This window comes from Loxodonta africana, chromosome 1 (assembly GCF_030014295.1).
Source record: "Loxodonta africana isolate mLoxAfr1 chromosome 1, mLoxAfr1.hap2, whole genome shotgun sequence".
In the NCBI taxonomy this organism is placed as follows: domain Eukaryota; kingdom Metazoa; phylum Chordata; class Mammalia; order Proboscidea; family Elephantidae; genus Loxodonta; species Loxodonta africana.
The window spans coordinates 145756064-145781790 of record NC_087342.1 but is presented as its reverse complement, the minus strand read 5'-3'; the positions used below and the strand labels follow the sequence as shown (position 1 = coordinate 145781790).

The 25727-nt window shown below is 41.0% G+C and overlaps 1 protein-coding gene across 6 annotated transcripts in view; it reads right to left on the bottom strand.

The window, feature by feature from the left end:
* The window catches only part of LOC100676385 (cytochrome b5 reductase 4), a 106506-nt gene that overhangs the window by 77448 nt on the left and 3331 nt on the right, over nucleotides 1-25727 (bottom strand). For 5 of the 6 annotated variants that reach the window (XR_010322489.1, XR_010322488.1, XM_064288666.1 and 2 more), the window contains exons 2-3: nucleotides 18325-18478; nucleotides 86-186 (exon numbers count right to left, since the gene is read on the bottom strand). Coding sequence is in view for 4 of the 6 variants with exons in the window: in XM_064288666.1 (XP_064144736.1) it covers nucleotides 86-186; nucleotides 18325-18478 (255 nt within the window). In the remaining 2 variants the exon portion in view is untranslated. Of the gene's footprint in view, nucleotides 1-85; nucleotides 187-13964; nucleotides 14038-18324; nucleotides 18479-25727 lie in introns of those variants that run through there. The other variant, XM_064288668.1, reaches the window with a different exon arrangement.

Below are 25727 nucleotides of genomic sequence, written 5' to 3'. Positions count from 1 at the left end.
ATTTTCTTTCTTTCTATAAATGTCACATTGCTAAATCTGAGAGTATTTTCCCGTTACAATACTTTCATTACTTTCAGCATCTTACCTGATTAAAAAGGTCAGTACCATCTGATCCTGCTGCACTCATTAATGTATCTTCTCCGCCAGGATGATACTCCATATATGGACTGACATTATAAACACACCCTATACCAAAGCAAGAAGAAGCAATATCCTAAATCAACTTCTTAAAAACTGTAAAAATTATATAAATTCCAAAAAACTTTCCAAATACAATCTATTTAACAATCATTATTTTGAAGAATCAAGAACTGTAAAGCTGCATTGATAAAGAACAATGATGAATCTGTGAAACATTTCATAACATGGAGGAACCTGGAAGGCATTATGCTGAGTGAAATTCGTCAGATGCGCAAGGACAAATATTGTATAAGACCACTATTATAAGATCTTGAGAAATAGTTTAAACTGAGAAGAACACATTCTTTTGTGGTAACGAGAGGGGGGAAGGTGGGAGAGGGTTATTTACTGATTAGATAGTAGATAAGAACTACTTTAGGTGAACCCACTCCCACTGAAGGGAAGGACAATACTCAATACAGGGAAGGTCAGCTCAACTGGACTGCACCAAAAGCAAGGAAGTTTCCTGGATAAACTGAATGCTTCAAAGGTCAGCGGAGCAAGGGTGGGGGTTTGGGGACTATGGCTTCAGGGGACATCTAAGTCAGCTGGCAAAATAGATTCTATTAAGAAAACATTCCGCATCCCACTTTGAAGTGTGGCATCTGGGGTCTTAAATGCTAACAAGTGGCCATCTAAGATGCATCAATTGGTCTCAACCCATCTGGATCAAAGGAGAAGGAAGAACACCAAGGTCGCAAGATAATTATGAGCCCAAGAGACAGAAAGGGCCACATGAACTAGAGACTTACATCATCCTGAGACCAGAAGAACTAGATGGTGTCTGGCCACAACCGATGACTGTCCTGACAGGGAGCACAACAGAGAACCCCTGAGGGAGCAGGAGAGCAGTGGGATGCAGACCCCAAATTCTCATAAAAAGACCAGACTTAATGGTCTGACTGAGACTAGAAGGATCCCGGCGGTCATAATCCCCAAACCTTCTGTTGGACCAGGAGAGGAACCATTCCCAAAGACAACTCATCAGACATGGAATAGACTGGACAATGGGTTGGAGAGAGTTGCTGATGAGGAGTGAGCTACTTGTATCAGGTGGACACTTGAGGCTGTGTTGGCAACTCCTGTCTGGAGGAGAGATGGGAGGGTAGAGAGGGTTGGAAACTGGCAAAACGGTCACGAAAGGAGAGACTGGAAGGAGGGAGCGGGCTGACTCATTAGGGAGAGAGTAAATGGGAGTATGTAGTAAGGTGTATATAAGGTTATATGTGAGAGACTGACTTGATTTGTAAACTTTCACTTAATGCACAATAAAAATTATTTAGAAAAAAAAAAAAGAACTGTAAAGGTTCTGAGATTTTACACGTGCAAGCTAAGAAGTTAACCTGCCACAGTTTCACCATTGCAGGCAGAAGACATGAGACTGCTAGGTGTAAGACAAGGAACAGTATATTGCTTAAAGCAATAGAAGTAGCTAGAACATCAGTATTTGCATCAGTTCCTTGAGCCCCAATTCCCACAGAGCTATGTGAAGAAAGCCTAATAAAACCTGTACTTATGGGCTGCACTAAAGGAGAGGAAGCCTGAGCTTAGGAAACCCAAATACTTTATAACGGGCAGTAAGCAAACCTGTCCTTTGTCAGGAGGGAGAAACTATCATCCAAGGTTGTTCATTATACAAACAAACATCCTTGAAAAGATAGTCCAGAACAAAGGCAGTAGTTGCTTCTGCTTGCAAAATGTGAAGAAATGTGAAAGACCCACAGAAAATTGCCTCCCAACACAAAAAAATGAAACACTATGTATATAATTTTTAAAGTATACACACACAGCACTCAGCAATAAATTTCCACTAAAGCATACTTTACTGTTATAGCAAGAGAATCTGATTTAAAAAAAAAAAAAAAATTGAGTTCACATCTATCTGTCTGACCATCTCAGCAAAGGCTCAGCAAATGGTGACTAGACCACTTAGGACTGCTTTGTGAAGAAAACCCAGTTATTCTCTGCAGTTACCCAAGGAACAAAGCTTATTATTTAGATCTTAATAAAATTTTTGCCTACCAAAATATTTTTATTTCATCTGTCCATAATTTTAAGTATACTTAATTTTTATCTTTTAAAAACAAGGAATAGGAAATGCCAAATACAGCAGAATATCTCAATAGATAGCATTCCCAAAGAAGTGAGTTGCTTTTTAATCTTTTACTTGAAAACTAGACAGTAGACAAATCTAGCCCTAAAGACAGCTCATGCATACAGTGAGACTTCTTATACCCAGGGCTCTCCCTTTTTTATATAACAACTTCCATGAATTTAGATAACTTAAAATTTTCATTCTGTTTCATAATCTCAGAGGGCAAGAAGATGTTGAATATCATACCATGAAGGGTGCTGTAATTTCTCCACCAGTTTTGTTTTAGATAATAACCAAGCAGTCTAAATTTCAGTATAAAGTCTCTTAAAAAAAAAAAAAAAAGTCTCTTAAAGACAGGTACAAATTGAAGTTCACAGAATTTCTCTTATACCAGTACTACAAACAAGTCTGAAAGCACATAACCCCGCCCCCCCAAAAATTAAAAACCTGATTGAATCCGCTCCTTTTGCCTGCCCCACCAAATTTAGAAGGAATTTTAATGCTCCAAAATTCACAGATCACAAATGTCAGAGGTACTGATTAGGATCAGAATTATTCCCAACAGGCTTTTTAAAACCGAGGATAGCTTCCAAACAAATCTTAACTAGAGTTCTAGAGTTTCTTAAGAACAGAAAATCTACAACATCCGACCATGCAACCTTCTGATAGAATTTCATATGTTCAAAAAATAGGCTGAAAGATAGACAGCTTGAATAGTTATCCCTGATCAAAAAAAATGAAGCCTGGAACATAACACCTGTGCTCTTTGCTGTCCCTTAGTTTTTCAGATTGGACATCATCCTCTCAATAGTCTTACCCTCCTTTACAATAAGACTAGAATCGCTCTGTGTCACGGATTGAACTATGTTCCCCCAAAATCTGTATATCAATTGGGCTGGGCCATGATTCCCAGTATTGTGTGATTTTCCTATATGTTGTAAATCCTGCCTCTATAATGTTAATGAGGGAGGATGCCTGTCAGTTGCATTAGTGAGGCAGGACTCAACCTACAGGATTAGATTGTGTTTTGAGGCAATCTCTTGAGATATAAAAGATAGAAGCAAGCACAGAGACAGGGGACCTCATATCACCAAGAAAGCAGCACCACGAGCAAAGCGCGACCTTTGATAAAGGACACGGGGTCCCTGCGCCTGAGAAGCTCCTCAACGAGGGGAAGACTGTGAAGACAAGGACCTTCCTCCAGAGTCAAAAGAAAGAGAAAGCCTTCCCCTGGAGCTGACACCCTGAATTTGGACTTGTAACCTACTAGACTGTGAGAAAATAAATTTCTCTTTGTTAAAGCCATCCACTTGTAGCATTTCTGTTATGACAGCACTAGATGACTAAGATACTCCGTGAAGCTGAAGAACTTTTCCACCCTCACTACACTCACTAAAAGTAATTAAGACTGTTAGATAGCTTCCCTGTCCAAGATATGCCAGATCCAATCACACTTGGTGGTGTTAGTAATTTTCAAGTTACAGAATTTAAACCCAACCCCAAAAGGCATCTGATGCATTTCCTCTGATGTTCACTCTTTCTTTCCTCTTTCTCTCCCTCCTATTACCTTCCATCTTTCTCTTCCAAAAGCACTTCCTAAAATTTGGACCCTTGAACGCAGCAGAAGAAAAATGAAAAGATGCTGACTTTATACTTTTCTTTTGTGCTTTATTATATGCTATTTGTACTACACATGGCTTTTAGAAAGCTAATCGCTCATGCGCAAAGTTCTGGCCTCCTGTGAGTTCTTACCACTGGAATTTTAGAAACTAAATTTGCAACCTTCCAAATTTTGCAGTGACAAAATTTTATCAACTTCTTCCTATATCTCCAATCGCTCAGGTATGGCAGATTTGAGCATCTGATTGTCCATTAAGTAGAAATAAATAATATTTATGAACAGACCTAATCACAATTTGATGGTAGTCTATTAATAAATTCTATAAAACCTAAATGCTAATAACATTAAGAAGAAAAATGGGAAGGAGTAGATTCATGAGACACCAATTCTGAACCTGAATGGTGTAAAAACTGGGCTGTGAGCAAGGTTCTCTTACAGCTTTTAGATCAATTACATGCATGACCATCAGTGGCAGAGTGGGATTCAGGCTGGGGATATATATACACACACACACACACACACTGAAACCTGTGAGAGCAGAAACTCGAAGAGACTGTGCTGTGTTTTTGGGTCTTGCAAGTTTTCTGCCTTTGACAGGATAATCTTACTTTTCCATTGCTTGTTTTAGCGGAAAACATTTGAGTTTTCCTTCTCTGACAGGTTCCAGCTTTAGCAGGTTTCACTATACATAAGTTTTACTATAAACTCACTGCCATCGAGTCAATTCTGACTCATAACAACCCTACAGGAGAGAGCAGAACTACCCCATAGGGTTTCCAAGGCTAGAATCTTTACAGCAGCAGACTGCCACATCATTCTACCACGGAGCCACTGGTCGGTTCAAACCACCGACATTTTGGTTAGCAGCTGAGTGCCTAACCAATGTGCCACCAGAGCTCCATATAAATATATACATATATATACACACACACACACGCGCATACACACACGTATATCTTTTTATGTTAATTTATTTTTGTTTTGTTTTTTAAACTCTAACTTGGAGTAGACACAAGATTGAATACTGTTAGATAAAGCAACTTATTAAAACTAAAACACAGCATTTGTATGAGGAAGATCTACTCCAATACCTAAAGAAATAATTTTTAAATGCCCTAGCAATATTTAGGGATACACTTTACAGCTAAGTCATTCCAGCAGGGCTGCAGCACAACTGAAAGCACACATTCAGAGCAACAGCTACACAGCGTTTCTTTACAAAATGTACTGGTCGTATTTGTTCTAATACTTTTCACATAAAATCGTCTTTTTTGTATTATATGTCTAGAACTCTGGGTTCTCAAATGAGTTCTTCGAAGAAAAATTACCTATTTTAAAATTACCACTTAGAATTTTTTACTGTCAGAAATTTATACTGTCAATTCAGTCACAGAAGGATAAAACCTTAAGAATGGGAGAACTCAAAAAGCAATTTAAATTTAGCGTGGCTTTTTTTTTCTCAACCAGCGCAGGATTCACCTTCCCAGTGTCGATGGAGAGAATGCCATCCAGCAACTGCTTCAACATTTCAGTGTCCAGGAGCTTACCACTGTTTTAAAAGCTTAGTTCAAGGATCAATTCCTTTTTTGTATCTGAAAACTAAAGTTCCCATTTTACACATAACGAGTTCTTTCCATCTTGGCAAACACCACCTATAGTTTTTCGTGTATAATTTTTAAATTCATTTCTTTATAATTTAAACCCCCAATTGTTGCTGATACTTAAAATTAAATATTTACCTTTAACTTTGTATAAGAGTATGAAATTAAAAAAAAAAATCAAAATATGTAGAAGAAAATGTACTAGCTGCCTAAGCTAGCTAAACAGTGTTATTGTGATGGAGCATTAAATGTTGTTCCTGAACTTACAAGATGCCAAAGCCAAAAGAGACACTAATAACAGCTGTCTTATAATCTGATTTTTTTTTTTTTTAATTTTTTTGTTAGTTCTTTAAAAAGGAGAAACTTTCCCCTGATATTGTGAAGAAGCATGAGTCCTTGTATAGGGGGCACTGATCACATAATAGATAGGATAATTTACCAATATGCAGAAACATTCTTCATTTGCATGTTCCTATTTTCCCCACAGCATATGTGGGAAGGGCATAATAGTAAAACACAAAACAATGATGCACTTGCTATGAGAAAGCTAACAAGGACCTTACACGTGATTTTTTGATATTCTAACTTATAAAAAGATGAACTCAAACTACCAAGATAAATAAATTAATAGTGTGACCCTTAGAACAGTGTTTCTTAAAACGCAGATTCTGTTTCAATAGGTCTGGGATGGGACCCAAGATTCTTCATTTCTAACAAGCTCCTACTTGATGCCAGTGTGGATCACACTCTCAACTAGCAAGGCAGGAGAACAGGTATATAGTCTGGATCTTAATCATCCCTGCGGGGCCCCCAAATGACTTAGAAGCTTAAACCTTGTGTTTGTGATATTTCCCATGTCACCTTATTTCCATAAAACAACATTAACAAGCGGTCAACTACCAGGACAATCTTTAGGTTTTTAATAGTAGCTGGCTAGCCATAGGTTTGAAGTTACTGGCTCTGACTGAAGACTTGAAATTTCACATCTGTAATGATAATGTACACATCATATCAAATGTAATTTTCACGGTACAGAGATATAAAACTTGCAATAATATTTTGTTTTTACTCAGGGATCAAAAACATTAAATAAATCCCTAAATTACGCTGAGAAGTTGTTGCACGATGGGAAAAATGAAATCCAGGATTTACTGAAAACTATTACGCTATGTAATTGGTTTCTTCATAAATGTAATATCATTAAATCCTAACAATCCTGGGAAACAGTTATTATCAATCCTATTCTTATATATACGGAAATGGAAGCTCAAGAGTGTCTGTTCAAAGAGCATATACATTGTTGTGGTAAAAGTGAAATTCAAACTCATTCACATGAATGAATACTAACCCACCATAAAACTTAGAAGACTATTTATTGTCAAGGGAAAATACTCATGGTAATTTTTTAAGGGAAAATAAGGGAAAGATGGGAGGTATTTTCACATTAAACATATTACCAGTGGGCAGAAATGGGTGGGAGATGCCCTAATCTACCCCACCCTCTCCTCCGGCTGGCAACCAGGGCAGGGAGAAAAACCAGGAGTGGTACAAATGCTGAGATTGCTCTGAATTCTTACAAAGAGCACCAGGAAACAGAGTGCCCCACATTTTCCTAGCTTGAGGCTCCTGTTTCTAAGGTTTCCATACACACAGGGATGTCAATGTCAGTAGAAATCAGACAAAACATAGTTAAGTTACTATCTTAGTTATCTAGTGTTGCTACAATGGAAATACCACAAATGGATGCTTTAACAAACAAGTTTATTATCTCACAGTTTAGGAGGCTAGAAGTCTGAATTCAGGGTTCCAGCTTCAGGGGAAGGCTTTCTCTCTCTGTTAGCTCTGGGGGAAGGTCCCTGTCATCAATCTTCCCCAGGTCTGAGAGCTTCTCAGCACAGCAGCCCCGGGTCCAAAGGACACACTTGCTCCCAGATAGCTCTTCTTTCTTGGTGGTATGAAGTCCCTTTCCTCTCTGCTAGCTTCTCTCTTTTATATCTCAAAAGAGATTGACTCAATATATAACCTAATCTTGTAGGTTGAGTTCTGCCTCATTAACATAACTGCCTCTAATCCTGCCTCATTAACATCATAAAGGCAGGATTTACAACACATAGAAGAATCACATCAGATGACAAAATGGTGATCAATCACAAATACTGGGAATCATAGCCCAGTCAAGTCATCACACATTTTAGAGGGACACATTTCAATCTATTACCTAAAATTCACTTTGACTGAAGTCAACAGACCCCCATGCCTCTTGTCAGTTTGTCATACTATGAGGGCTTGTGTGTTGCTGTGATGCTGGAAACTATGCCATCAGTATTCAAATACCAACAGGGTCACCCATGGTGGACAAGCTTCAGCTGAGATTCCAGACTAAGACGGACTATGAAGAAGGACCTGGTGGTCTACTTCTGAAAAGAATTAGCCAGTGAAAACCTTAAGAACAGCAGCAGAAGAATGTCTGATACAGTGCCTGAAGATGAGCCCCTAAGATTGGAAGGCTCCCAAAATACGGCTCGGGAAGAGCTGCCTCGTCAAAGTAGAGTCCGGGACCCTCATTTGCTGATGTGGCATGACTCAAAATGAGAAAAAAAAGCTGCAAACATTCATTAATTATCAGAACCTGGAATGTACAAAGTATGAATCTAGGAAAATTGGAAATCGTCAAAAATAAACTGGAATACATAAACATCGATATCCTAGGCATTAGTGAGCTGAAAGGGACTGGTATTGGCCATTTTGAATTGGACAGATCATATGGTCTACTACGCTGGAAATGATAACTTGAAGAGGAATGGTGTTGCATTCATCATCAAAAAGAACATTTCAAGATCTATCGTAAAGTACAATGCTGTCAGTGGTAGGATAATATCCATACGCCCACAAGCAAGACCAGTTAATACGACTAAAAAATAAAACGACTATTATTCAAGTTTATGCACCAACCACTAAGGCCACAGCTGAAGAAACTGAAACTTTTTACCAACATCTGCAGTCTGAAATTGATCAAACATGCAATCAGGATGCACTGATAATTACTGGCGATTGGAATTCGAAAGTTGGAAACAAAGAAGAAGGATCAGTAGTTGGAAAATATGGCCTTGGTGATAGAAATGACGCTGGAGATCGAATGATTGAATTTTGCAAGACCAATGACTTCTTCATTGCAAATACATTTTTTCACCAACATAAATGGCGACTATACACAGGGACCTCACCAGATGGAATACACAGGAATCAAATCAGTTACATCTATGGAAAGACACGATGGAAAAGCTCAATACTATATCAGAACAAGGCCAGGTGCCAACTGCAGATCAGACCATCAATTACTCATGTGCAAGTTCAAGGTGAAACTGAAGAAATCAGAACAAGTCCACGAGTCAAAGTACGACCTTGAGTATATCCCACCTGTATTTAGAGACCATCTCAAGAACAGATTTGACGCACTGAACACTAATGACTGAAGACCAGACAAGTTGTGGAATGACATCAAAGACACCATACATGAAGAAAGTAAGAAGTCATTAAAAAGACAGGAGAGAAAGAAAAGACCTAGAATGGATGTCACTCTGAAACTTGCTCTTGAATGTCGAGTAGCTAAAGCAGAAGGAAGAAATGATGAAGTAAAACAGCTGAAAAAAAGATTTCAAAGGGCAGCTCGATGATGACATGCACAAAGACCTGAAGATAGAAAACCAAAGGGAAGAACACTCTCAGCATTTCTCAAGCTGAAAGAACTGAAGAAAAAATTCAAGCCTTGAGTTGCAATATTGAAGGATTCTATGGGGAAAATATTAAACGATGCAAGAAGCATCAAAAGAAGATGGAAGGAATACACAGTCACCATACCAAAAAGACGTGGTCAACATTCAACCATTTCAGGAAGTAACATATGATCAGGAACCCAGGGGACTGAAGGAAGAAGTCCAAGCCGCACCAAAGGCACTGGCGAAAAACAAGGCTCTGGGAATTGACAGAACACCAACTGAGATGTTTCAACAAACGGATGCAGCGCTGGAAGTGCTCGCTCATCTATGCCAAGAAATTTGGAAGACAGCTTACCTGGCCAACCAACTAGAAGAGATCTATATTTATGCCTATTCCTGAGAAAGGTGATCAACCAAATGCGGAAATTATTGAACAATATCATTAACATTACATGCAAGTAAAATTTTGCTGACGATCATTCAAAAGCAGCTGCTTTTATCAACAGGGAACTGCCAGATATTCAAGCTAGATTTAGAAGAGGATGTGGAACCAGGGATGTCATTGCTGATGTCAGATGGATCCTGGCTGAAAGCAGAGAATACCAGAAAGATGTTTACTTGTGTTTTATTGACTATGCAAAAGCATTCGACTCTGTGGATCATAACAAATTATGGATAATATTGCAGAGAATGGGAATTCCAGAACACTTAATTGTGCTCATGAGGAATCCATACATGGATCAAGAGGCAGTCGTTCGAACAGAACAAGGGGATACTGCATGGTTTAAATTCAGGAAAGGTGTGTGTCAGGGTTGTATCCTTTCACCATCCCTATTCAATCTATATAGTGAGCAAATAATCTGAGAAGCTGGACTATATGAAGAAAAATGGGACATCAGGATTGGAGGAGGACTCATTAACAACCTGCGTTATGCAGATGACAGACCCTGGTTGCTGAAATTGGAGAGGACTTGAAGTACTTATTGACAAAGATCAAAGACCACAGCCTTCAGTATGGATTACTTCTCAACATAAAGAAAATGAAAATCCTCACAACTGGACCAATACGCAGCATCATGACAAAAGGAGAAAAGGTTGAGGTCAAGAATTTCATTGCACTTGGATCCACAATCAACACCCATGAAGAAGCAGTCAAGAAATCAAAAGATGCATTGCACTGGGCAAATCGACTGCAAAAGACCTCTTTAAAGTGTTGAAAAACAAAGACGCCACCTGAGGACTAAGGTGCGCCTGATCCAAGCCATGATGTTTTCAAACACCTCATATGTATGCAAAATCTGGACAATGAAAAAGGAAGACTGAAGAATTGATGCCTTTGAATTGTGGTATTAGCAAAGAATATTGAATACACCATGGACTGCCAAACGAATGAACAGATCTGTCTTGGAAGAGGTACAACCAGGATGCTCTTTAGAAGCAAGGATGGTGAGACCACGTCTCACATACTTTGGACATGTTACCAGGATGGATCAGCCCCTGGAGAAAGACATCATGCTCAGTAAAGTAGAGGGTTAGGGAAAAAGAGGAAGACCCTCAATAAGATGGACTGACACAGTGGCTACAAACAATGGGCTCAAGCATAGCAACAATTGTGATGATGGCACAGGACTGAGCAGCGTTTCGTTCTGTTGTGCATAGGGTCGGTAGGAGGTGGAGCCAACACAATGGCACCTAACAACAACAAAGTCAGCAGGAGAAGCAACTCCTCCTATCAGATTCTTGTCACTAATGACATTAAAAGAGTATAAACCATTTCAGTACAGTCACTGTGAAAAATAGTTTGGCAGTTCCATAAAAAGTTGAACGTAAGATTACCATGTTGTGGTTGTTGTTAGGTACCATAGAGTCTGTTCTGACTCAGAGCAACCCTATGTACAACAGAAGGAAACAATGCTCGGTCCTACACCAAGGATTATCCTGTGACCAGCAATTCCAGTCTAAGGCATACACCTAACAGACCTGAAAGCAGCTATGCAAACAGACACATGTACATCAGTGTTCATCACCGTACTTTTCACAACAGCCAAAAGGTAGAAATAACCAAAATGCCTACCAACAGATGAATGGATAACCGAAATGTGACATATACATACAGTGGAATATTACTCAGCCATAAAGAGAAATGAAGTCCTGATACATGCTACGACATGGATGAACCTAGAAAACGTTAGGCTGGGTGAAATAAGTTAGTCACAAAAGAAAAAATACTGTATGATGTCACTCATATGAAACAAGCAAATATATAAAAACCAAAAATTAGTTGGTACCAGGAATGAGAGGGAGGGAGAAAGAGTAAGATTTTGCTTAGGGTGCACTGAATGTATGTTAACGGTGGTGGAATATTTTGAAAAAGGATTAGTGAGAGTGGTTGTACAGCTCAAACAATGTAATCCATGTTACTGCAGAAACCTGTAGCATATTTAGTTTCACAACTATCGCATAGTCAATTTTAGAACACTTTCATCATTCCAAAAAGAAACCTCGCACCCATTAGCAGCCACCTTCCAGTCCCATTCCCTAGCCCCAGCCCTAGACAACTAACCCTACTTTCCACCTCTATTGTGGTTGTTGTTGTGCACCATGGAGTAGATTCCGACTCACAGTGACACTATAGGGCAGAGTAGAACTGTCTCATAGGGTCTCCCAGGCTGTAATCTTTAGGGGCGCAGACAGGCCTTTCCTGCCACGGAACCACTGAAAGGTTCAACCTGTCATTTAGCAGCCAAGTGCTTAACCACTGTATCACCTTATACGATCACCTTATAGATTAACAGATTTTATAAATTTATAGATTTTATAAAATCACCTTATAGATTTGCCAATTCTAGACATTTCGTATAAATGGAATCACACACTATGTGACCTTTTGTGTTTGGATTTATACCACATTTTGTTTACCCATTCCTTCATTAATGGACATTTGAGTTTTTACCACCTTTTGGTTGTTATAAATAATGTTTCTGTGAACACAAATGTACAGGTTTTTGTGCGGACATTTTTTCATTTCTCTTGGGTACACAGTGAGGGGTGAAATTGCTGAGTCATATGGTATCCTATGTTTAACCTTTTCCAGAACTGCTCATTCTTACCAGCAGCGTATGAGGGTTATTTAATACACAGCGGTTTATTCTTTTTTAATTAATTTAAAACTGTTTTTTTTAATCTCTTAATTTAAATTTCTAAAAGGTAAATATCAACATAGATATAAACAAAAGATCTCTCGGGTCCTCAATAAATTTTAAGAGTAAAGGGATTCAGAGACAGCTGCTGTCCAAGTAAAAGAGGTAATTTTGTAATTGGATTAAAAAATATTTTTTGTCTTAAAATTCAAACACAGATTTAACTCCAAAGCCCCATTCTATATTCATTCAACAAAAATTAATGCCTGTCACGTATGTATCAGACATTATGTCACAATATCACAATATTCCTACTTATTTCAACTATTTACCACTGTTTATTTTGTAGGCTCTATTTAAATAAACGAAGGGAAAAAGTATGTTCACACAGTATAATCATGGTGTATTTAACTGCATTACAAAGGTCTGTATAAGTACTGTAGCTACTCTGCCATCTTGTGTTGAGTAGAGAAACTGCACATTATTTTCATTATTTTATGTCTGCTGATTCTAACCAAAAGGTTGGCAGTTCAAATCCACCAGGTGCTCCTTGGAAATTCTATGGGACAGTTCTATGCTACCCTATAGGGTCACTATGAGTTGGAATTGACTCGACAGCAGTGGGTTTTTTTGCTTCTTATCTAGTTCTTCTATTAATTGCTGAGAGAGGATGTTAAAATACCCAACTGTGATTGTAGATTTTTATTTCATTCTTCAATTTTATTAATGTTTGCTTCATGTATTTTGAACCTTTGTTATCAGGCATATGCAATCTTCGCACTAAACTGACCTGTTTATATTTACTGGAAGTTAAAGAAAGAAAGAACTGAGGATATAAAAGAATGCAACATAAGCAATAGGCTCAAGGTTACAGAGGTAGCTAGTGAGGGCTCACAAGAGCACAAAGGGACTAGCTTTAGAACAGAAATATCTTAGAAAGAAAGATGCCTTTGAAAGGAATGTCTTTCTGATGCAAGAAAAACAGAAGAAAGAGTACTACAGAACCTACAGAGGCTAAATACCTAAATTAAAGAGATAATAAGGGAATATTATAAACAATTTTATGCTAATATATTCAACAACTCAGACAAAATAAATTCACTGAAAACACAACTGGTAAAAATTGACACAAGAAGAACAGAAAATTTAAATAGCACTATATGCTTTTTAAAAATTAAATTTCTAATCAAAAAGTTCCCCACAAAGAACAATAATGAATCTGCTAAACATCTCACAACAATCTGGAGGGTGTTATGCTGAGTGAAATAAGTCAATCACAAAAGGACAAATACCATCTGAGATCACTATTATAAAAACCCATGAAAAGGTGTGCACACAGAAAGAAACAATCTTTGATGGTTGCAATGAAGGGGAGGGAAAAACACTAAATAGACAACAGACAAGTGGTCACTCTGGTGAAGGGTAATACAGTACATAATACTGGGGAAGTCAGTACAACTTGACCAAGGGAACGTCATGGAGGCTTCACAGACACATCCAAACTCCCTGAGGGATCGAGTGATTGGGCTGAGGGCAGGGGACCACGGTTTTGGGGGACATCTAGCTCAACCGGCATAACATAGTTTATAAAGAAAATGTTCTACATCCTACTTTGGTGAGTAGTGTCTGGGGTCTTCAAAGCTTGTGAGCAGCCATCTAAGATACTCCACTGGTCCCACCCCATCTGGAGCAAGGGAGAATGAAGAAAACCAAAGACACAAAGGGAAGATTAGTCCAAATGACTAAGGGACCACAACCACCACAGCCTCCACCAAACTGAGTCCAGCACAGCTAGATGGGGCCCAGCTACCAACACCACTGACTGCTCTGACAGGGATCACAATAGAGGGTCCTAGACAGAGCTGGAAAAAAGTGTAAAACAAAATTCTAACCTGCAAAAAAAAGACCAGACTTACTGGTCTGACAGAGACTGCAGAAATCCTCAGAGTATGGCCCCCAGACACCCTTTTAGCTCAGTAATGAAGTCCTTCCTAAGGTTCACCCTTTGGCCAAAGATTAGAAAGGCCCATAAAACAAAATGAGACTAAATGAGCACACCAGCCCAGGGACAAGAACGAGAAGGAAGGAGGGGACAGAAAAGCTAGTAATAGGGAACCCAAAGCTGAAAAGGGGAGTGTTGACATGTTGTTGGGCTGGCAACCAATGTCACAAAACAATATGTGTACTAATTGTTTAATGAGAAGCTAGTTTATTCTGTAAATCTTCATCTAAAGTACAATTTAAAAAAAGAAAAAAAAAAAAAAAAAAGACCAGACTTACTGGTCTGACAGAGACTGGAGAAACCCTGAGAAGTTACTCTTCAGATTTATCCTTCAGCCAAAGATTAGACAGGCCCATAGAACAATAATATACGTAGCTCAATCATGTAATGAGACTAAATGGGCACACTAGCCCAGGGCAAGGACAAGAAGGAAAGGAGGGGTCAGGAATGCTGGACAAATGGAAATGGGGAGCCCAAGGCCGAGAAGGGGAGAGTGTTGACACATGGTGAGGTTGGCAACAAATGTCACAAAACAATATGTGTATTAATTGTTTCATGAGAAACTATTTGTTCAGTAAACCTTCATCTAAAGCACAACTGAAAAAAAAAAAAAAAATTCCCGACAAAGAAAATACATGACTTCACAGATAAATTCCAGCAAACATCTGAGGTGGGGGTAGGGATACAGTTTTACACAAGGTCTTCCAGAAAAAAGGAGGGAATACTCCCCGTGGTGGTTTTTTTTAATATGTCAACTTGGCGAGGCTACAAAGGCTACAGTTCCCAGTTATTTAATCAAACACTAATGGAGGTGCTGCTGTTGCAAAGCAAATGTAAAGTGTCTATTCAGCTGACTGTAAGTAAGGAAGATTATCTTGAGTGAGCCTGACTTAACCAGTATTCACCAAGGAGCGCCTGGTGGATACAAACTGCCAACCTTTTGGTTTGCAGCTGTAGCACTTAACCAATACGTCACTAGGGTTTCCAACAAAAGCATGAATTAATGTTAAATTCAGTAATATTTCTGACAAAGCACTACTTTCCCATTCTCTCAAATTTCCAGACAACTAATTCTTCCTGTGTTATAATAATTACCTACTTTACAGAAAATGGTGGGAATAAAATAGACAAATTAGGGACTCCATATATACCTGCCCTAGAAATCATTCCAGGCCAACACCCATGTTTTACTGTGGAGAGAGACCTGAGGTTCAGAGAGGGCCTGCTGCCAGCCAAGTGCTCTTTCCATGTCATCATTGTTAGGAACACGAGCAGGCTCAGCATACTTGAAGATGAAGCAAAACTGCTGCTACATACTCAAAAAAGAAAGTAGTACCCAAAATATTATTATAAAAACCACATTAAATTGTACATTTTCTAAGGTTTCTTAAAGAATTCATTTTCCTGCCTCAACCTTATCAGTTGTATTAAAAGCTGATCTAAAAACAGAGCAGTTGTTAGAAAATGAAGAAATTAATATTTAACAAAAGAAAAAAAAAAAAAGATACCATGCTTCAGTACAGCTTTGATTAAAACTTGGTTCCTAACAGATCTCTGATATTCAAAGCTAAAGTTAGCACACGTTCCTCCTTTAAGGAGCTATCGGAGGTATTTTAAATTAGGACCACTATGAAGAAAAGGAAACTCTGGTGGCGTAGTGGTTAAGAGCTATGGCTGCTAACCAAAAGGTTAGCAGTTTGAATCCACCAGGCACTCCTTGGAAACCCTATAGTGCAGTTCCACTCTGTCCTATAGGGTCGCTAATAAGTCAGAATTGACTCAACAGCAACGGGTTTGGTTTGGTTTTGGTTTACGAAGAAAAAGACAATTACATTTGGTCATGTGCTTTCTTTAATTTCCATCTGGGGACATGTCAGAAATTGCCAGTACTCTGTTCATCTTACACTCATCCTACTTTCTGCTGTCTGTCAATATCCTGGTTCAGCTCCTATTACCACCTGTACATACTACTGTAATGAGTCAAATGCTTTCCTTGTCTCGTTTCAATACACTCCGCACCTACCACCAAATTTATTTTTCCAAGGTATGCTCTGCTCACGCTGTGCCTACATTCAAATCTCTCCAGTAGATCACACACACACACAACACACACAAGATCACAATGCCACTTAAATTAAGAACATACTTCTCTCAGTCTGGCTTTCAAGGTCCTCCACAATCTGACCTAGCCTGCCTTTCCAGTCTTCTTTCTTATAACTCTGCAACAGATAAACTAAATCCCAGAACATACCTCAAGCTTTTCTATGTCTGCACCTTTGTTTCAGCCTTTTCCTCTACTTGGATACACTCCCTAATCATTTCCTGTTGACAGTCTGTCCAGTGCTTCAAGGCTGATCTCCACCACAAAAAAAAAAAAAACAAACCAAAACCAAACCCGTTGCCGTCGAGTCTATTCCAACTCATAGCAACCCTCTAAGACAGAGTAGAACTGCCCCACAGGGAGTGGCTGGTAGATTCAAATTGCAGACCTTTTGGTTAGCTGCCAAGCTCTTAATCACTGCACCACCAGGAATCCCTGATTTTCCTAGCCCACATGTCTGATATCACTTTCTTTGTAACCCTCCTATGGCACAAAGTCTGCATTCAGCCTTGTCTTGTCTACCAAATTCTTCATTCAGCCTTGTCTTGTCTACCAAATTCTTCATTCAGCCTTGTCTAACACACCTTCATTCACGCTTGTCTAACCTATTAGAGTGGAAGCTCAAAGGGCAGGGGCTAAATTGAATGAGTGCTTCTTGACAAAATCAAAAATCCAAATTCTGTCAAAAAAAAAATCTTCCTTTTGCAAAGCAGGAAAAAGCTTTATTATTGACACAGTAGAACATTTTCCAACAGAAACTTTTTTAAAAGTTATGATTAAATTATGACCTTATCAGAAGAGGTACCATACCATTCAGACTATCAAAAGAGATATTTAACTGGGAGAAGTACGTATATTACTTTTCAAACACAGCAACCCAGTCCCCATGAATACATCAAATAAACAGGATAGTACTACTGTATTATAGTGCCTCATTTATCTAATATCGCCTGGGAAATGAAAAGTTCACGTAAGTGAATTTTCTAGAGAAGCGACTTTCTACTGTAGAAACAAAACTCAAACATGCCCATAGCCTAGGCCATCTGAGGGATGCTCCTGGGAAAATGACCTCCAGTTCACCGAGTTTAGCAGAAAATACTTAGCTGGAAAAGTGAGGTGGCTTTGAGCAATAAAGGACACACTTCCCTTTCTCTTTAGACAGAAAATAGTGGTCATAGTTAACCACATCTAGATGACTCAAGGGCATCACTATGGATGCTCACTGTGTAGTTCTATACTCTCTTCATGATTTTTGCTCCCCTCCTACACAGCAGGTTGTTGGCTAGCACGATGTCTGCTTTTATTATCTACCTTCCTATCACTCTGCTCTCCCCTTTCTATGCACCCATTTCTAGTGGGACTTCTAATTTACTACAGGCTTGAAAAATCAGGTAACTAGTCTTGCTAAGACATATACAGTAAATAACAATAAAAACTGCTGCAAGTGTAAACTGAAGGTTCTTAGGAAAGAATCTTTAATGCAGGGTTTTCTGATTTACTCCAGATTCTCAGAAATAATTTTTTTCCCCTGACAGAATTTTGTTACAAGGCACTGAGGTGGGAAGTTACTCGATATAAACTGTATGTTTGGATATTTGTTTCCTTTCAAAGGGAATTCAGTACTGAGATGCTAGAAAAAAATTTTCATTTCATAAGTTCACTGTTTTCTGAATCAGAACATAAATTATTAGGTAAGGAATAAATACTATCCTAAGTCAAAATTTTATCATTTACTGTCCACTAAAACACATATTCTTGTTATCTAATGGCAAACTGTATCACCAAATAACACGATCAAGGAGTTATATAGCATTATAGTTTGAAAGCACAATCAATATTTTCTGAAGTACCTAAGAAATACCACCTACCTCTTATGCATATCCAACAATCATCTTTTTTGTTGTGTTTTTTGAGTTCTTCTTCAGTTACATCAATTAACTTTCCTTTCAATCCTGTTAGGTCCTTTCCACTTTCAGTCAGTCGAATCCAATCCATAAGACTTCTGCCCTGTTTTAAAGGAACCTAAAAAAGGAAACGGGAAGAATTAAATTTGGCTTCAAGTTCCTTGCTTCCCCTTCTTCCTGCTGCTTGTCTTCATGCTACTTCAATACTCTAATTCCTGTTACAAAGATAATAAAACACAAATCTAACAATTCTCTTACAGCTCTAGGAGGCCATCAAAACTGTTTTTGTTGTGTTAGAATTATAAACAGAACATTACTTAAAATATCCGGCTATCAGGTAGGACTTAGCCTGTCACACAAATTACCACCATAATGGATCATAGGAAGAGTATTGAACCTGGAGGGAGAAAAGGAGTTCTGATTCTGGTTCTGCCACTAATTTGCTACAGAACTTTGGCAAGTCACTCACCTCTTTGGACTAAAATATTTTCACCTTAAAAATCAAAACAGCTTATAAAATAAACAATATATAACCCATGAGTACTGTGCTCCCTTAAACAATCAACTACAACGTTCAACATTTACCCTAAAGCAAAGATGAGATGGTAAAGAAAGGCAGGGAAGCTAGATTAATGAGAACAGAACAAACAGAATGGAAATAACCAGAATGCTGATACACTGTGAAAAATGTAACCAACATCACAGAACAATTTGTATATAAATTGTTAAATGGGAACCTAATTTGCTGTGTAAACTTCTACCTAAAATACAATAAAATATTATTTCAAAAATATATATATATATATATATACTTAAAAAGGAAAAAAATCAAAACATATTTGATGGAAGAAAAAATAAACACTGAGGTTCTGGATAGTCAATATAAACAGAATATTACAAATCACTAGGCAACAATCGGTTTTCTAAACATGCACTGAGAGACAAAGATTATCAAATAATGGAAAATAATAAAGCTGTAACCCTCAGGGCCAGTTAGCGAGTGGTAGTCGATTCCAACACGTGGCAACCCATGTGTGCCAGAGTAGAACTGTGTTCCAGAGTTTTCAGTGACTGACTTGTCAGAAAGTTCACCAGGCCTTTCTGCCAAGGTGCCTCTGAAGCCTCCACCGAGACCTCCCCTCACTGTACCATGGTCCCCTCCCCGCAGCCCACCAAGCCACAGCCTCTAACCGTGGTTTGGCCTGACCACGCTACAGCTTTAATCATAGTTTCAATTTGGTGCCAGAAGCCCACGCATGCGCGAACCAAGATTTTGGTGCATGTGCAGGACCTGAAGAGCTGTGTCCTCAATCTGTCCTTGGACCTGAACATCATGGACATGATTCAACATTCAGACTTCCAAATGTGGACATGGGAGGGCAAAGGGCGAAGAGTTACAGGCACCAAACCCAACCCTCAGATGCCACTGGAAAAAAAAGCTCCCCCAACCCCCTCAAACAGTGAGCACGTGGCCTTATGGTCATCAGGCCCCGTGTTGCTCTTTGTCTGCACAGGCAATAAATTTCCACTTTCTGTTTCCCTTGCAACTGGTGGTGTGGTGTCCATCTTATTTCGATTGGCTAATAGGACAGGACAAGAACCCTTGCTCGGTTACAGATTTTGGCAACTCTGGTCGGGACTTGAGGACTCCAAAACCTGCGTGGTGAGCATCCGGACCCCTGCAACCCCTTAAGGCGTGCCCCAACCCTGTTTGGTCGGTAAGGAGTTTCAGGTGGCCACCATGATCCCCGCCCTGGGACAAGGTCCACTGGGTCCCCACCTCAGCTCAGAAACAGAAACTGGAAACTTGATGGGAAAAGCCTCTGAATTAAGGTAAGCGTGCGAAACCAGGCTGTTCCACTGGTCATCTAAGGAGGGTTAAAATCCCCACTGAGGGGGATTACAGTTCCCCCAGGGAGCTAGGCAAAGAAGAGGGTGGCAACAGCACGGTGCTAAGACCCGACCCCGAGGGTTGTAAAATCAGGGAAGTGGGGAGTCGTGGCCCCTGGGACCCATCCTCAGCCTAGCTGGGGTCCCTCGCCACATGTGAAACCAAGGGTATCAGGTCACCCTGCCATTGGCGACAATCTCTGTCCATCTGTGATCACCCAAGGCTTATCAGTAGTTGATAGAAGGTATTTAAGTCCCTCAGGGGTTGCTCTGCCATTGCGACAATCTTTCTTTTGAATACTTTTTTCCCCTTTCCCTGTCTTTATCTCTGTTCTCCGACAGCAGAAAATGGGTAATTTAATTTACGGTCATTGATTCTGGTTAAGTCCTGGTTTTGGTTTTGGCTCACGTTTCAGTTTTTGGTTTAGGGGACGTCCTTTCTGCATTGGTATTCTTTGTCTATCTGTCTGATGGGCACTCCTCTAGGTTGGTAGGGGCCATCCTGTCTGAATGTGTTTAAAACTGGTGTTCTTTGTCTGTCTGTGTGTCTTTGTTCGAGTGTGTAGGTGTAGGGACAGGGATAATCCTAAAAACATTCCAAAGCATTCACCCTTAAGATGTACTTCAGAGAATTGAGATAAATTCGGTTGTAATCATGGGAAAATGAGAAAGTCCACCACGCCGCTGCCAGGGTTAGTGACGAACAGCCCCTACAACTCCAGCAGCATGTGCGGCTTGCCTCCTGGACCTGTGCCAGGTGCTGTGGCGGGAGGGGGGGAGGACGGAATTAACCAGAGAGGGCAGTTCGAATGTCCTGGGAATTTCCCCTTGCTAGCCCCCCATACGAGGCGGGGGACACCCTATCGAGAGACAAATGTGGCCCTGGGTGCCGCAAAGCCAGAACAGAGCCAACAGGGAGGTCTAGCCCCTGGCCAGTACCCCCTCCACCAAACAACTCCAGTAGTGAACTGGAGCCAGGTTCCCTTTAGTACAGCGGATCTGATTAACTGGAAGAATAACACCTCAGGATGTCAAGAGAAACCAAAGACATTGTATGAACTGTTTACTATCATCTTTAATTCTTTTGATTCTACCTGGGCAGGCTGTCAATCTCTCTTAAGCACCTTTCTCCCCCCGGAAGAGAAGAAGATGGTCCTAGACAAGGCCGGAGAAGAAGCCCAGAGGCAACATGATGCTTGATGGACCAGAGATGCAGTCGATGACATCCTACCCCGTCAAGACCCCACTGGGACCACAATCGCACAGTGGAATACCATAGGCTCACCCGGTATCGGGACTGTCTTTTCGTGGGCCTTAGATGTGGAGTGCCTAAGCTATTAGATTGGAAAAAAGTATAAAATTAACCAGTGTAAAGGTGAGGACCCTGCAACCTTCCTCGAAAGAGTTATAGAGCTTTTAGACAATATACTGATCAAGATCCAAAGGACCCAACAAATGCTCACGTGGCCAATAATATTTTTATATAGACAGTATACCCCGGATATTGGGAACGAACTTCACAAAATAGAGGGAGGGTAACTATGAGTATCGAACAGCTAGTTGAACTGGCATTCAAGGTCTATAACAACAGGGAAGAAAACAAAAGCAGGAAGTGCCAAGTTGTCCTACCAGCAACAGCAGCAACAGTACAGAAATAGCATAGGCCCCCTAGGAGGAACAGACCCGCAGACCCTAGCAAGGCCCGGTCCTGACCCCCGCTGGGAGGGAACCAGTGTGCATATTGTGAGCAAGAGGGCCACTGGTAAAGAGAGTGTCCCAAGAGAGACTAAGTACCGAGAAACTCAATACCAGACCTCTCTAGTCGGTAATCCCAGCACGTCCGTCCGATCTGTTGCTGCTCCAGGTTCAGGCACCCCTCTTCCCACTCTGTCCCTGGGAGACTCCGTCCACCGTGACTGTGCCTGGATGGTGGCCTGGTCCATGCCAGCTGTCCAGACCCACAAAATCAACCTCTAAGAGCCACCAGTTTAGAGATCTTCACAGGTGGGAGTAGCTTCATCGAGGTGGCCAAAGGAGAGTGGGCTACACAGTTGTCAGCCACACCGAGGTCCTCGAGGCAAATGCTCTCCCAGATGGAACCTCAGCCCAAAAAGCTGAGCTGGTTGTGGTGATTCTGGCATTGTGGCTGGCCAAGTCCAAATAAGTGACCATTCACATAGATTCGGAGTACACGTTGCCAGTTTTACATGTATACGGGACTTTGTGGAAGCAGAGAGCTTTTAAATTGGGACAGTAAAAAAATCAAACAGAGCCAACAGATTTTACAACTCCTTGATGCGGTGTCACTCCCCGCTGCTCTGGCTGTGGTATACTGCAAAGGACATCAACAGGAAGATACAGTAGTGGCCCAAGGCCACCAAAGGGCCGACCTATAACCCAAGTGAGCAGCGAAAACTGTGACCCCAGTAGTAGGGGCTGATTCTAGCTTGCCATAAGCTACAGATGACCTTTACAGTTGCAAAAATAGGGGACAGACAGGGAAGAAACAACTGATGAGGCTTGGAAGAATAAAAGGGTAGAGAGCAAGAAGAATGAAGAGAAAACAAAAAGGTGAGAAAGTAGAAAGGTGGAGAAGAAAGGGGGGGGCTGGCTCCAGACTGGACTGTCCTGGGTTTCCAGGAAAAACCTAAATATATTGATTTATTCTGCTACCGGATCAGGTTTTACACTCTTGTGAACAGCTGGCTCTATACCACTCGTCACTCTGTATGGTTCCTCTCAATATTAAAGACCACTGCTTACCAAAAAAAGAGACAAGATCTTCTTGGCAGCATGAGAGGAGACTAAACACCAGGAATATGTTCCAGAAAAAAATTGCAGGAAAAGGTAAACTGGACTATTGAAGCCCACCGGGCCAAACCTTACAAGAAGACCTAATTAACATGGGCTAAGACCCTTCCCTTGGCTGTGTTCAGGACTAGGGTTGCACCTCAAACCAAACTTAAGGTAAGCCTTTCTGAGGTTATGTACAGGATTCCCCTCCTCCATAACTTGTGGGAGGGCTTGATTACTCTGCGTTCTGAGAATAAGTTAGAGGCTTAGAAACATGCACAAAGCTAGCTCGCTATTAAAAAATATTTGTATTCTGTGGCAGGGATGCTTGACTCTCTTTACAGGTACACGACATGACAGACTCCTCCACAACCTGAAGTCTCTCTCTCTCTCTGTGTCAAGACCTGGAGCACTACAGACCCTGCAAGAGAACAAACCCCTAGCACTGCAATCAAGATTGCCAGAAAGGGAGTGTGGATCCACAACTCTCGCATCGAGCAGGCTCCTACTCACAATACAGAACAACAAGCCGCGCAGAACAGTAACTGGCAAGACGGTAATAACTGAGAAAGTCAGGCTTCAAAAGATTTAAAGTGATAGGCAATTGTGCCAGTTGACTGTCATTCCCTAGTGATTGTACAGGTTGTTATTCACGACTCTGTTCACATTTACCACCTATATGCGGCCTTATATCCTGCTCGTTTATTTCCTATGTCTCTCTAGAGGAAAAGCAGGGCCCCCTGAATGGCAAAATAATTATCTCATAAGCACCTCAAATGATCTCCACTTAAAAGATCACTGGGTCTGCTTCATCCCCCCTACCAGAACTAAAGAAAATGTAGAGGCAGTCCCGGTCCAGGTGCCTTCACCTATTAAAAACACCACTAGATTCCCCATGTAATGGGTCTCCCCCTGAGCCCATCTTTTATTAATTACAATAGGGACTTTGTCCAACAGACTATCCAGGGTCTCACTGACTCCACTGCTAAAACCCCAGACAACTGGAATGAGACAACTTATCTCCAGACTAACCTGACAAAGTCTGTTACATGGAGATACCTATTGAGAGAAGATACACAAAAATTTCCCAAGAACTTTTTATTTGCTCCTTGACTATTGCTTGCCCAACCACGTGGGGCCTACATCCCCCGGGCACATTCATTTACTTCCAAAACACTTTTACAATGCCACAAGGAAAAAAATACCAAAGCCCCATGTGCTGAGCGCACCAATCTGGGCTTTGTGGTCCCCTGGGCCCAAACTTGTGGAGCGGCACTTGGCTCGAGTGAGTTGGTGCCACCCTTGGTGGCTGTGCCATAACTGAATCTTTGTGTGCCCCTGGTAGATGTCTCTGAGTGCGTGAGTCTGGCTGGTACCTGGGTGACCGCAACCCGACTTGTCATTGTCCTGGCTGTGAATAGACAGCTTCCTACATCGGCCCTGTCACAACCACTGGTCGATGTTTCCTAAGAATTTAAAGTTCCTCTTAGGCACTAGTGTCTGCATGCACTGAGCCTCCAGCTGAGCCTCAGGTTGTAGACTAAAGAGGGCACTAAATTGAATCCTAACTGGGGCAGGTGCAGTAACAGGGCTCCTGGCCGCTTGTTGAGGATTCGAGTCCCTCCATAGTAAGTGGCTACACAAGTTCAACCAAGGCCCAACTTCACAAGCTATCTGGGATACAGAAAAGGCAGCAATCCTGAACTTAACCTGGTGTCCTGCCCTTCTAAGATCCTTGGCCATGGTCATCCTGCTGCTTGTTTTCAGGCCTTGTTTGTTTAACCTTTTAGTAAAGTTTTTGTCTTCCAGGCTTCAGAAGTTACATCTACAAATGACGCTGCGACGGAGACACCAGCCCACCTCCCCCGAGCAGGTTCCAGCTAGAGCCCAGCTCTACGCCAGCGCTCCTAGCCAGCAAGAAGAAGCAACAAAAGATGAGACGTTCGGCCCTAAACCCTTTTTAAGATTAAAAGGAACATGTTTGGGAGGGACTGAAGGCTCAGCCGAGACTTCTCCCTGCTCCTCCACAGTCCCCCCTACACTACAGCCCACCAAGCCATAGCTTCTAACTGCGGTTTGGCCTGACCACGCTGCAACCCTAAGCACACTTTGAATTTGGTGCCAGAACCCCACGCATGTGCGAACCAAAATTTTGGTGCATGTGCAGGATCTGAAGAATTGTGTCCTCAATCTGGCCTTGGACCTGAACATCACTGACATGATTTAACATCCGGACCTCCAAATGTGGACATGGGAGGGCTAAGGGCGGAGAGTTCTGGGCACCAAACCCAACCCCCAGACGCCATCAGAAATAAAAAGCTCCTTAACTCCCTCAGACAGCAAGAACATGGCCTTATGGTCACTAGGCCCTGTGTTGCTCCTTGTCTGCACAGATGAGAAACTTCCACTTTGTTTCCCATGCAACTGGTGGGGTAGTGTCCATCTTATTTTGATCAGCTAATAGGACAGGACAAGAACCTTCGGTCTGTTACACCTCTAGGTAGACTCCAACCTTCAACCTTTCCGTCAGCTGCAAAAGAGTTGGTTGGCCAGCTAAGACCGGTACCTATTTCTATACAGGCCTTGGGCTAAGAATAGTTTTTACATGTGTGGTGGTAGTCGTGGAGGCAGTGGTGATGATGCACCTCAAAGCCTAAAATATTTATTATTGTCGAAACTTGCCT